Consider the following 13,848-nt stretch of genomic DNA (forward strand, 5'->3'; position numbering starts at 1 on the left):
CAAATGCCAAAAACGTATTACTCTAGTTTTACATATTTATATTGACTACGAACTTTTCAGAAAATATTTATGCGCGAGTTACGTTTGGAGATAGAATGACTGCAAAAACTGTTTTGTGTTGTCCTGCAACACGTAATATAGATGTTTTTTTTGTTGTTTTTTTTTGTTTTTTTTACAACCTCAAAATATTGACTTAGTCCATTACAATTGTTTCCGCAGACAGAGGAATTCCTTGTCTGTTTCTTCAGATGGTAAAAGTCAAAACCTACTTTGACTTTTACCATCCGAAGAAACAGACAAGGAATTCCTCTGTCTGTGAAAACAATTGTAATCGACTAAGTTAATATTTTGAGGTTGTAGAATAAAAAAAACAAACATATTCAGCTCTAACGTAGTGAACACTTTTTATCCTGTTTTTTTTACCACTTGCACCTCTAAGTGTGTGTGTGTGTGTGTATATATATATATATATAATTAAGGTATATAACCCTTATAATATCGTTCTAACTCTTATAAATAACAGACACATTAAAGTTGTTTCTGGCCTCAAATTATGTATTAGAAGAAAATATAGACATTGTCTTCAATAAAGCAGATATAAAATAAACAAAATTTGTGATTGTAAATTGGTTCTTTCCTTTTGGTTATTGGGATGCAAGCAACAAATATATATATATATATATATATATATATATATATATATATATATATATATTAAGCCCTGCTATTTGGGTTGAGCACTGTCATAAATAATCTTACCCGCTACTTAATTGGCTGAAAGATGTGAGGCTCGCTGTTTGTTTGTAAACGAACTGTTTGAGCACTATAGAAGTGGTGGACAAATGTTCGTTTGAAATAGAAATTTGTGGAGGTTATTTGCGAGCCTCGCTACCGTGGATCGATGGGTAGAACTGCCGACTGCCAACGCGATGATTCTATGTTCAATTTTCGGTTTGGGAGAGGTGCTAGTCTAGCAGCACTGATGAGTTGTGATACAACGAAATAGTACTGTATGTAGTACGAAATAGTACTGTATGTCGATGACTATATATATATATATATATATATATATATGATGAAAATAATGGAAATAGTATTCCGACAAAATAGAGAAATAAAAAGGAACAAACCGTATTATGTGTTCATCAAAGTTCCATCATCTAGAGGAAGTCCGAAATAAAGACGAAACTTTGATGAACACATAATACGGTTTGTTCCTTTTTATTTCTTTTTCTCTCTCCCTCTCTCTCTCTATATATATATATATAATGTGTGTGTGTGTGCGTGTGTGATAATGAATTTCCATGATATGAATGTGAAAGTAGGATATATAAATGAAAATACCTGAATCTGTGCTAATAGTCAACATGCTGAACACGATACATTTAAAATTAGGTTTTACCCACATTCATACAAAACGCTTCTTTTCTAAGATGCAACATCTTCACATATAAAACAAAAAAAAAAACTTCAATTGAAAAACAGACATTCGATATGATTTCACTGAATTACCCACAGAAATCACATTAGCTGATGCTTTCCTTAGCTCCCCCTTTGCTACTTTTTATTTATTCTTCGGTAATCTTTAGACAAAACCGCCTAGAAAGAAAATGGCCGCTGAGTTCGACTTTTATATAAAAATTGAAACTGTAAGAAATCCTTACTCCACATATAAATTTATAAAAGTAATTGTTCATAAGGAAAATTTGCTTTACTTAAAAAAGATAGTTTTTGTATTGAGTGATGAAATTCATCTTTTGAAAATTTCCATATCTAACCATCCATCTAGCGCGGCCGTAGCCGAAATTGAACTCACTACACGAATTTGTAGTGTAATTCAAATCTTGTCAGTAGCTGAATACTTGATTCTTCGCCAGGGCTATCAAGGGTATTTTTTTTTATTGTGACGCCATCACTAGACGGGGTGCCTACCACGGCTTAAGAGAGCCCCATCTACGCTCAAGAGAAAGATAGACCACGCCAGTTTCTCAACCTGGTATTTTACCTCGCGGTACATACAGTGCTTTGCCTTCCCAAATGGTCACCCATCTGGTAATAGCCAGGCTCAACGTTGTTTAACTTTGGTGATCTGACGAGAACCGGTGTGTCAAAGTGATTGTGCCGTATGTAAACCATCAATTAACTGCAAACAACGATTCATTGTGCAAGGTAAATTACAGATTTCACACCTCCAAGAATTTGCTATTAATCGATGCTTGCCAATCCGTTGAATCATTTCAAAAATGTTAGACAGCTTTATGACAAGGTGAAATATTATTTCTTCAGTCCTTATGAAATCATTGTCATAGACATCATTTACAAGACTTATTAAACGTATTCTAAGAACTTAACGGCCATTTTCTTTTTAGGAGGCTTTGTCAACACATTACCCATTTTTCTTACTCTCTTCCCATTTGCTTCTTCTTCACCAAGTGTAAAACACTGTAATAAATTTCCACATTTGAAAATCGTCAAGCGTTTATAAATTTTGCATTTTTTTCAATACTTTTGCTATGTGTATATAAACATTGTTGTTCCATAATAAAATTTCTCCAAATTCGCCTTTGAAGAAATTTCATGATGAACTGAATGAATAGAAGAAAATTTTCAGAAAGTTTTTTAAATTTATTTATTTATTTATACTAACTACACATATGCGGCGTTGTCCGGGAGTCTATTTTACTTTCATTCTTGGGTACAACTACACTATAGTAGCGAAATTTGGAAACGAAAAAAAAAAAAACAGTGGTACCTACTGATTTTTTGTGCCAATTTCAACTAAAAGCAACAATATGTACTTAATTGTCAAAAGTATTTAAACATTACTGCATTATTTAAAAAAAAACCAAAAAAAACATGAGTTTTTGATCTGTATTGTAAAAAAATCTCGCTATATTTCTATGGAAACACGTGAGATAACAATGAAAGTTACTCATTTATGCTAAAAACAAGGAAAATTAACTCAAATTTATGATTGTAAACACACAATTTATTAAAAATTGGCAAAACTCACATGCTATTTACCTCCCCTTGGAACTCTCCAGTGTTTTTTTTTCTTTTTCTTTGTTTTTTTTTTTTTTTTTTTTTTACAAAACATTTTATTTTCGCTAATTTTCATATTTGGTTTTCATTTTTCTGGGTTTGACCTTTACTTCCCATCTGAAATGGAACACGTATATCAAATCCATTGCCAAAGTCGCTGGAAAAATGGTGGGAACCTTCTCCCGCTCCAGTAGATATTTCACTCCTGATGCGATTCTCTACCTATATATAGGTTCGGCCAACGATGGAGTACTGTTGCCACATCTGGGCAGGTGCTGCTAGAACCAGCTTATCCTGTCTTGACAGAGTTCAAAATAGACTTTGTAGCTTAATGGGAGATGCCCTTTTCTCTTCCCTGCAACCCCTTTTCATGGCAGATGCTCATCTGAACTTCTATCTATGGTCCCCACTCGCCAGACTTTCACGAAAAACACTTGTCTAGCCAAAACCACTATCAACAATTTCCCACACTCTTTATCTGTGCCTAAACCTAAATGTGGATTCCATAAACAGGGCTTCTTTCTTAGAACTGCTCGTCTGTGGAACTCTATTCCGTTTGCCTGCTTTCCAGCTGACTACAATCTGATTGTCTTCAAGTCCACCGTGAACAAGTTCTTATTGAACTGTCCCCCTAAATAATCCAAGTTACAAAATTCCCACTAATGTTTACTACGCTAAAATCACAATGACTAATGTGTACCCATTAACCCTTATCCTCGAGTGGCCTCTGGGCCTTGATAAGTGGTGACCTCGATGTAAAAAAAAAAAAAAAAAAAAAATATCGTTATTATAATGTAGTTGCACCCATTTTTGTACCACCTGATTTTTGTTTTAATTTTACTGCTTGTTTTTCTTTTGTTTTTTTGGGTTTTTTTGTTAACAGATTATCTTTCTAAAAAGGATTTTGGTTATTAATCAAAGCAAATTCTTACAGAATTATGACTAATTTTGTTAACGATGATGATGATAAAACCAAATTGCCAACTCTCTCCCAGAGAGCTTCGCCGCATAATTGAGAACAAACTTTCGGCCTAAGCAGACGGTTGTCCACTGTGTACAAAAGAAACCAAACTGGAAATCATAAATAACACAACTATTTAGAAAACAGGGCCGATAGCCTTTAGTCGCGTGCTCTCGTGTAATGAATGAATGTGTGAATGTAGGATTGACATGAAATTCTTAAAGATAAACTAAAATGACCGAAAAATGGGCTGAAATGACTTAAATAAATAAAAAGTAAATACCTTAGAATGACTTTAATGAACTTAAGGATGAATTGAATGACCTTAAGAATGACTTGAATGCTTAAAAGATAACTGGAATCCTTCAAAAACAACTTGAATGATCTGGAGAATGACTTGAACGGCTTTGAGACTGACTGGTTGTAAAGTGGGATATCATTTTACATTAAATTAATACAGAAAAGTGATCCCCCACTTTATATCACAAAGTTACAAACATAAGTACAGTATGTAGTACACTATGATCTTGGCCAAAAGGCCAAGAAAAGCTTAAAAAGCTAAGAACAGCATCTATTAACAACAGAATTTTAATATTAACCAAAAAGGCCAAGCACAAAAGTGTTATGGACAGACCGACAGACAGACGGACCGATGGAGTGACTTATAGTCGCTTGCATGCGACTAAAAACACGACGATGACGACGACCACCACCACCACCAACCCATAACCAGTAGGAACAATAACATACTGTTTTTTCCTGGAGAGCTCATTTCAGATTTCAAGTTTTGTTTCTTTTGTATCCATTGTATGATTTTTTTTTTCATTATCAGTTTTCGGTTCTGACAAAGCATTAGGATATTGAAACGTAATTGCATTTGTGTAAGCCGAGTAAATATTTATATAATAAATATAAATATATACATAGTATGTTTTAAAGCTCAACCCATTATTCAGTAATTTTGAAAAACTGTTGGTTTTAAGTTTATTTTATTAACACATAAGCAGGGAGACCTAACGTTGCCCAAGATTATGATCCACAAATGTTTCACACCCCCATATTTTTATTGTCATCGAAATCAGTGTAGTCGACCATTATTCAATCAAATAGATTGATTGCCTGCTCTGGTTGGGGACCCATCGAGGTGCACCAGTAGAAAGCTTCATATATCACCCTCCACAGTTACTTAGTTCATAATACATTGTAATCTACATTACACTGTAAAGAACCCACTGTTGATTTTATTAAATTATTTCTATATATGACTAGTATGAGTACCTGGCGTTGTACGGGTGGAGAGAGGTGGTATACTAAGAATAAAACTATTTCAATCAATATAGCATGTGAGTGCAAAAAAAAAAGAAGAAAAATTAGCTGCAGTAGCCAGGCTCGAACCTTTAACATGAAAAAGGAAAAGGAGGTGAAAAAAGCAAATGCGTTAGCTGCCTCATCCACACGACTTGTGATGTCACAGGCCTTCGAAATAACCTGCTTTATATGTCGAGACTGTGAGACATAAATGACTTTGCAAAAATCTCGACACAAAAACATGATGGTCAAAGAATTAATGCTTTTGGCTAATTTTTGGATATTTGTCGTCCAAGAAATTGATCTTTAACAATACCAATTTTTCAGTGTTCGTTGTATGTCGAAAGTTTTCAGCAGACATACAAACACACACACACCCACACACACTAACGCAAAATTTTGCCTTTTAATAGACTAGCGGGGGTGCCTGGCATTGTCCAGGTGTTTGGAGCAAAAAAAAAAAAAAAAAGAAAAGCAGGCTCAAACCTACAACGTGAAGGCGGAAAAGAAAGTGAAAGAAAAGCCGAGATCTTACCGCTACGCTAAGACGCAAGAGGAAGTGAAAAGCGTTCAAATTTAATGATTAAAAAGTTTCAATGTTGTTCCTTGATAATTTCAAGTAATTCACAATGTATGTTAGGCACAGTTTTTCAAAGTCTGTCTACTCGAATGGTGCAGGGTCTATCGGATCTGCGCTAAGATATCCTCCTGAAAAAGCTTAACATTTTCTCCCTTGAACACCATGTGGTAATCTTTTATTCGCTTCTGCGGAAGAAGGAGGACTACGTGGATACTACATGAAATTTTTCCACTGCTGATTTTAAGTGAAACAAAAGAGGGCTCAATCAGAATCCATAGTCCATCCAAGTGAAGTAAAAAAAATGAGCCAACAATGCAACAATTTAAGGTAAATTTAGACACGTGCTGGAATACTGTGTCCTTTGCTCCGTAAAATTTTTCCATCTTCTTTTCTACATAGTATTGAAGCACAATTGTTTTATTTTTGTCAAATGAATTGAATTAAAAAACATGTTTGGAAACAAAACACAAATACATATGAGTACAAATAGTTGCAAGAATACACACTTAGATACATACACATGCGGTTACATCCACATATTCATGAGGCATGAAATAGAAAGCTGACTGAGACAACATTGTCCCTTTGAAGCTGTCTCCGCCTAATGTCTGTCGTTGGTCGGTCAGTCAAATTGGCTTTTGGTTTGTGTTTATTTTTTTAATATTTTATGCTAAAATGAAGGTGATTGGGTTTTTGTGGTCATAGTATTCAAATTCTGCTGGGTGAATCAGAGGACGATAATAGCAGGCATTTTGTTGAATTCGAAAACCTTGTCTCACATTAAAAAGCGAATAATGGGTAATCAGGCTCGTGGACCGGTCAAAATGCCTTTGTAGGTAGGTACTTGAATGGTAATTCTCACATTTCGGTCAATATAAACTTCGAGAATTGCTTGAAATAATTACTATATTGTAGCAGTTGTTACGATTACAGACAATCACAGTAACAGCTTCCAGTTTATGATTTTGAATCTGTGTTTGGTTGAGATATAATCGTAATTGAGACATAAACCTTGATTCTACCTCATCTATATATACAAAAGACAAAACGGCCGCACACATTTTTGTATGTCCAGTAAAGGCTTTTCTTTGGGGGTACTATTTTTTTAAAACTTTTTATATACTCCCTAGATTATAATATCTACGATTTGTGAAGAGACGTCGGCTCTAGATTTAATTTGATCGACTTTTATAAAATTCACGCAATTCCTTTCTCTTGTGTGTTTCTTTGGCTTTTTCATATAAAAGCGAAACTAAATCGAAAGTGAAGGCACCTTGCCGGCATTTTGTACCGGGACGTCCAGAAAGCAATTAGCTTTGATCAATGTGGGGAAAACCCCTTATATCAGTCAATTGCTATTCATCTGGACACTCCCTTTTTGTGGAGTGTTTTTTTTCAACATCATGGGAGAAACAAATAAATGATATATCGGAAAACTGAACTGGCCTCCAGCCAACATTCGTTTCTGCAAGTCAACTTTTTCATTGACATCACTAAATTTCAACGCTTTTCACTTCTTATGGCTTCGTAGTGTAGAAGTCAAAGTTCAGGTTTTCTTTCACTTTCCTTTTCCGCTCCGCCTCCACGTCGTGGGCTCAAGCGTCCCTCCCTATTAACACTTTTTTTTTTTTTTTGCAGTTTCTTTTCCACCTTCGAATTTGTCACGGATTCAAAACACTTTCCTTTTTTGTTCTTTTACACCTACAAACACCCAGGCAACAGCGGGTACCTCTGCTAGTTCAATAGAAGTAGCAGTCAATGATGTCTAACAGCTGCCAAATAAATTATTGTGTCGAGAGTATATCTAACAGCAATATGCCTTCTTTGGGGTTAAAAAGAGAAAAAAAAAAAAATGTCTCTTCTTTCTTTTAAATTAAAAAAAGAAAGTATTTCTTAAAAAACATTCATAATAAAAAAAAAAAATGTCTCTTCATCCTTCAATATTTTTGGACACACCAAATAAGAAAGTCGAACCAAATAAATTATTGTGTCGAGAGTATATCTAACAGCAATATCCCTTCTTTGGGATTAAAAGGAGTAAAAAAAAAAAAAAAAAAAAAAAAAAAAAAAAAAAAAAGTATCTTTCTTTTAAATAAAAAAAAAGTACTTCTTAAAAAACATTCATAATATAAAAAAAAATGTCTCTTCATCCTTCGATATTTTTGAACACACCAAATAAGAAAGTCGAACCATTCAGTTGCTAATAAAATAAGTTTCTGTTTAATCCAAAAAAAAAAAAAAAAACATTTGCACATAAAAAACTTTGAGGTTAAAATGGAAAATTACATGAAAGACAAATGAATTAAGTTTTTTCGACAGATGCAACTAAAACAATGCGGCCATATTTATCATCCAGGCATTAAAAGCACACGGCTGATACTCTCAGTCTTCTCCTTATGCATGTTGGAATTCTTGGAAGGTTTAGCTTTTGTCTTCAGTTTACTCACAACACCAACTCTTACCAATTCCTCAGAAAGTTTCTTGTCAGTCTTATTCAACGTGTCATAAAGGTCGATATACAAACGCCCAGATATTCTAGACAGGAAAAGAAAAAAAAGAAAAGACAATTATTTGGTTCTTGTACAGGATTTCCCTTATATTAAAAAAAAAACCAAAACAAACATGTATGATGTATGTACCTGTGACAGAACAAAAATGTCATATTCTAAAAATCATGTCCATTGATTAAGTAGTTTTATTTTTATCTAAGAAAATCAAATTTTATGAGTAAGCAAAAAGACTGTTTAGCATCGCTATTTTGAAGAAACAAGGGCAGATAACTTTATAATCACTACTTGCGAGATCAACCTTGTAATGCATATGACTCTCTATTAATCACTTAAAATCATTTAAAAATGAATCTCTTTGTAAAAATAAACCTATCAATTTATGTGATTTTTGGAATATGGTCTTTTGTTCCATCATGAATATTGTGACGAATGGGGCCCAGGCATCACTGAAGAAAGAAGGAAGAAGCCTGACTCAACTGGGCAGCTGTAAGCATCGCCATTAAATCAGAATGAGAGATCATGTAGTATGTGCCTATATAAGGGATAACTTTCCATGTGGTAGGGACATCTCCAGGGAAGATCCTAACTTACCCTATATGTGCTTCCGGGTTGCTTTAGCTCACACTGCGACATTTATATTTACTCTCTATCGCCCCCATAACAGCGGAGTTACTATCTTTCAAAGCATATCTGAGAAAATTAACCAAGTCCTATCTGCTTATCCTTCAGCTTACATTCACGTATGTGGTGACCTCAACGTTAACGACCATATATGAGAAATACCATTAATCGAAAGTTTTTGTGTTTTATACCAAAAGGTACGTATAGCGAAAAGTTAAAATTAAAGGAATTTCAAAAACGATTTTTTGTTTAGCTATTGATAGTTGTATTTGTGACGGCAGTTCTTCAGACCTCCATAATTCACAAGGAGTAGTTAACACCTATTATTTTTTCTTACTTTTTCATTGCTTTTACACGTTGTTTCTAACGTGAAGAATAAGTTTAGCCAAACTAATTTTGAAATAGGGTATATCAAAGGAACACATATAAAAATGATACCACTATAAAAAACAAATGAAATACTAGATAAAATTGAGCAAACATAATTACCAAAATTACAGAAAAAGATAAAAAAAACAAACAAAAAATGGTGAAGTTTGTTGAGTGAAATGAATTATTCAAAGAAAATTAATTGAACTAATAGAAATGTTAAATAAAAAAATGTCACATTTCAATATTTTTTTAATAATTAAATTCTCGGGGTTGTCGAAATTAAAAATTAAGTGATTTTTTTTTTATTAGACTTCTTTCGAAGCTTGTTACCTTGAAAAATACATTTAAAACCCTGTTTTTTTAAAAATAAATTGAAAAATAAATGCAATTAAAAAAATTTAATTGATAATTGAAACTTTAAAAACATATTAAACATTGAAAAATTACTTATCTCACAAATTAACGTCCAATAAAGTAGATCCAGTCTTCATACAGGAATTTGGTTATAATAAATATATCTTTCCCAAACTTAAAAATTAAATCTTTTTTTTTTTTTTTTTTTTTTTTAGAGAGAAAGAGTGCTTTAAAATCGCCGGGGAGTGCCGCCTAAAATTTTAAAGAAGTAAATTTTAGGAGTTTAGTGCCTTTCAAAGACGGTTATCATAATTTATTATCATCATTTAATTTTTTTCCTCCCCCCCACACACCTTTCCACGTAGTTCAGTAGTTAACCAGTGCTCCTGTTGCTGTCAGTCAGCTATCTTTACCTAAGTTTTAATTTCTAGTTAAAAGAATTTTTCATGAATGGAATCAGCATTTTTAAAAATTATTTTTTTAGTTGTATATATTGTATTTACTCTTTGAAGTTAAGGAGGGTTAAAAAAAAAATGGTGACACCTAGATGGTGACGTAGGCAAAAAAAAAAAAAAGACACTGCGATTTCGACCCTCACTAATAAAACTGCTCTGAGTGACTAGTTGGTAATTTTTTGTTCCTTTTCTTTTTTATTTTGCTCCTCCAATTTATTTGGATGCTTCATAGTTAAATGTTTTAACATGTTGGTTGTGGTCATGTTAGATGGTTTTATTCCTCGCGATATTTTAATTTGACAGACTTTGCAAATGGCTTTCAACTCATCATCTTCAAAAAGACTTTTTTTTGGATTTTGGGCCATATTAGAAAATTCAGTTTATCTGTAAACAAATAATTTACTATTAAATTTTGTTTTAAAGCTAGTCACTTATTTGGATAATTAATTGAAAATAATCCGCTAAAAAAGAAAAAAATATAAAGGGATGGGGCGGTAAATTGTACCAACCGGTAGTTAACAAAAAAAACTTATAGAATTTAATTTTTGAAACCAATGTATAAAAGTTTACATAATGAAATGCAAATATGCATTTTCGGGTTTGTATTACTGTACACATAGATTCGAAAAAGTTGTCAAAAAACAAATATATAACAAACAAATATGATCAAAGGCAAGATAAGTTACTTTTCTACCAAACTGGGTAATTTATTTTGTTTTTATTCAATGTAACATGTTTATTAAGCTCGAAAAACATGCAGTGTTTACCGATGTATTGGAAAATTCAAAATGGCACCCGACACTCTCTTTAACATGGTAAGTTCGGGAAAATGTGTTATAAATAATAAACTAGACAAAATACTATTAAAAAAAACACCGATTATATGTCAAAATATGTCACGGTAACATATATTGAGCGAGTTTCTAGCAGTATTTTGTATAGTTTATTATTTATAACATCTTTTCCTGAACTTACCGTGTTAAAGAGTGTCGGGCGCCATTTTGAATTTTCCAATACATCGGTAAACACTGTATGCTTTTCGAGCTGAATAAACATGTTACATTGAATAAAAACCCGAAAAATATATCCAGCTAGGTAGAAAAATAACTTCTCTTGCCTTTGATAACATTTATTTGTTATATATTTGTTTTTTGACAACTTTTTCGAATCTATGTGTACAGTAATAGAAACCCGCATTTTCTTTTGAATTTTTTTTTTGGTTGACTGTGTTCAATTCACACATGGTTATGCGGTTCAATATTGCTAAACTATAAGTCCTTAGTAAAATTCTATTTATAAATACTTTTTAAAATGAAATTATTTAATTAATCGTAAATATTATTTAGGCATAAAAATTGATTACAAAACCTTTTAAAAATATATATATTAATTTCTTTTTCGTTCGGCAAAAGACTGCGCAAAACACTTAATTTTCAATTTAAAATTCTAGAAAAAAGATTATATTATTCTGCTTTTAATATAATCAAATTCAGGGTTTTATCTTTCTGGAGAAAAAAAAATAATGGATTTTATTTCAATGAAATTAAAAAAAAAAAAAACTTGACTGAATTGAATTAATTACCCTTAAATTAACGAAGGGGTTATTTAATAACTTTAGGTTTGGAAGAGATAGGTATGGGGTCGATTTTTTTGAAACTTCAAAAGAAACCGACTACTGTCAAAACTTTGCGAAATAATACGTGATCAATTTCATTTTAGAGATATTTCTTTCAAAAGCCTTCTTTTAAAAAAAGAAAAAAAAGTATATTGTTCTATTAAACCTTTTACTGTTCAAATAATTTGACTTTGCTCGTTTTATTTTAAGAAAATATAAGTTGAAAAAGCATTTTCATTCACTATTAGAAGATTTGTCAGTAAAAAAAAACAATCGCCAAAAAGATAAGCGTTTTTTTTTTATTTTTACTCGCAATGTAGAGCCCTGCATACTTCTTTTCAAGTTAACTCTTTTGTAGTTTTGATTACAATAGATCTGAATGAATGAACTTTGTAAGGGAGGGGCACTAAGCATCGCCCTGTTAATAATGAATTTCTTTGGTTTCGTTTTATTTCTCTCTTGCGGTTAGAAATATCAGGAAATGTTTTTTCTTTTTTTCAACATCAGATTAAAAGAATCGTAATGAAGGAATCGGAAAATTAAGGTATTTTTTAACGATGCGATTCCGATTCCGATACCTCCCAAAATACACGATTCTTACGATTAACGATTCCGATTAATCGTCCCACCACTAAGAGGAGTACAAGGTCCCTGATTGGATATTACGGCAAGGTTCTTTAAGGACTCATAGATATGGCCGAGTCTCTTTGAGTCGCCCATTGAATATTCAGTTGAGAAAAGTTCTGTGTTTAAAACCTCATCGTTCCTACATTTCCAGGGACCTGTCGGGTCGTCCCATTTAACATTCAGTTGAGAAAACTATGCTTAAACCCCATCAGACTTTTTAATTACTGGTTGAAACTGAAAGACTCTTTAAGTGACATCTGTGACATTTTATTTTATTCTTATTCTGTCCGTTGACTATATGCTTTTAGTTCAATGCTATTCAAGTGTCGATTGTTTTTATAAAAAAAAAAATAAATAAAAGCTAGACAAAAAAAAAAAAAAGGGAAGAACATGAAAATCTAATTATTTGGATTTTGAGTTATCACTGCCATTCTAATTGTTTTCTCCTTGTATTGATCTCTGCTTTCTGCTGGACTGCCGACTCTAGGCTCTTTTATTTTTGCTATGTTTTTATAACTGTTTGCACGGAGGATTACAAGGAATACAAACCTAACACCTTATTTGGCCAGACCCGACTAAACTCAGCTAAGTGCCTCGATACCCGAGAGTTGAATATCTAGAATATCAGTTGGGTTGTGCATCTTTGGTGGGAAATTCCCTTGTCCTTCAATGAAAGCCAGTGCACACACTAACCCTAAGTCCAAGTGCTAGGGCCAAAGTTAATTCTGTGCCCCGAAACCGGATCAAGGATGTAATAGTTTTGTAGAAACATAGATAATTACTTATAATAGAATGGTGAGTTCTTATTCAGGGGAGATAATCTAAAAGGCTCTGGTTTGAAAGTTTGTTTCAATCAAGTTGCGTGATCTTTTCCGCTCACAGTTTTTCCAATTAACTTAAACAGTTTGTTGCATGTGTGTTTCCATAACATACATTTTTCCAACTCAATCTCCTGTTCTCTCTACAGCTTCTTTTATGCACCTGGTATAGTCTCATTTGCATAGAATCTGCGTTACTTATGTGTGATTATCAAGAACAAAAGCAACTGCAAGTCACCATTTTTTTTTCTTCTTCTTGTCAAGCGACTGAACCCTACAAAGCATACACAAATTATTCAGTTATGATTTTCCCTACAAAGACAAACCTACTTTCCTACTTACATAGTGGAATGATAACATTGTTACCCTAGAAAAGATGACATGATTCCACTTCCAGTTTTCTTTTTTTGTTACAGACCATCTACTAGTTGGCCAGTTGTGTACAAATCCCAAGAACGATAGGAGCCTTCTATCATGTCTGAAAGTGACACAATGTTCAATGAGTGAGATCAAAGATGTGTTGCTGTACAACTCATGTTATATACCGATACAAGTTATGACAACAGGACCATTACGAATACGCTC

The 13,848-nt window shown here is 32.9% G+C and overlaps 1 protein-coding gene across 1 annotated transcript in view; it reads right to left on the bottom strand.

Moving 5' to 3' along the window:
• Nucleotides 1–8,088: 8,088 nt before the first annotated feature.
• Nucleotides 8,089–13,848, bottom strand: part of LOC145276763 (uncharacterized) — a 281,728-nt gene continuing 275,968 nt past the window's right edge. Inside the window, exon 16 of the mRNA XM_080128016.1 lies at nt 8,089–8,426. Coding sequence (XP_079984142.1) covers nt 8,240–8,426 — 187 coding nt within the window. The 3' untranslated portion in view covers nt 8,089–8,239. The remainder of the gene's footprint in view (nt 8,427–13,848) is intronic.

The sequence above is a fragment of the Euprymna scolopes genome, chromosome 5, assembly GCF_053919585.1.
Source record: "Euprymna scolopes isolate OS-2025 chromosome 5, ASM5391958v1, whole genome shotgun sequence".
Lineage (NCBI taxonomy): Eukaryota > Metazoa > Mollusca > Cephalopoda > Sepiida > Sepiolidae > Euprymna > Euprymna scolopes.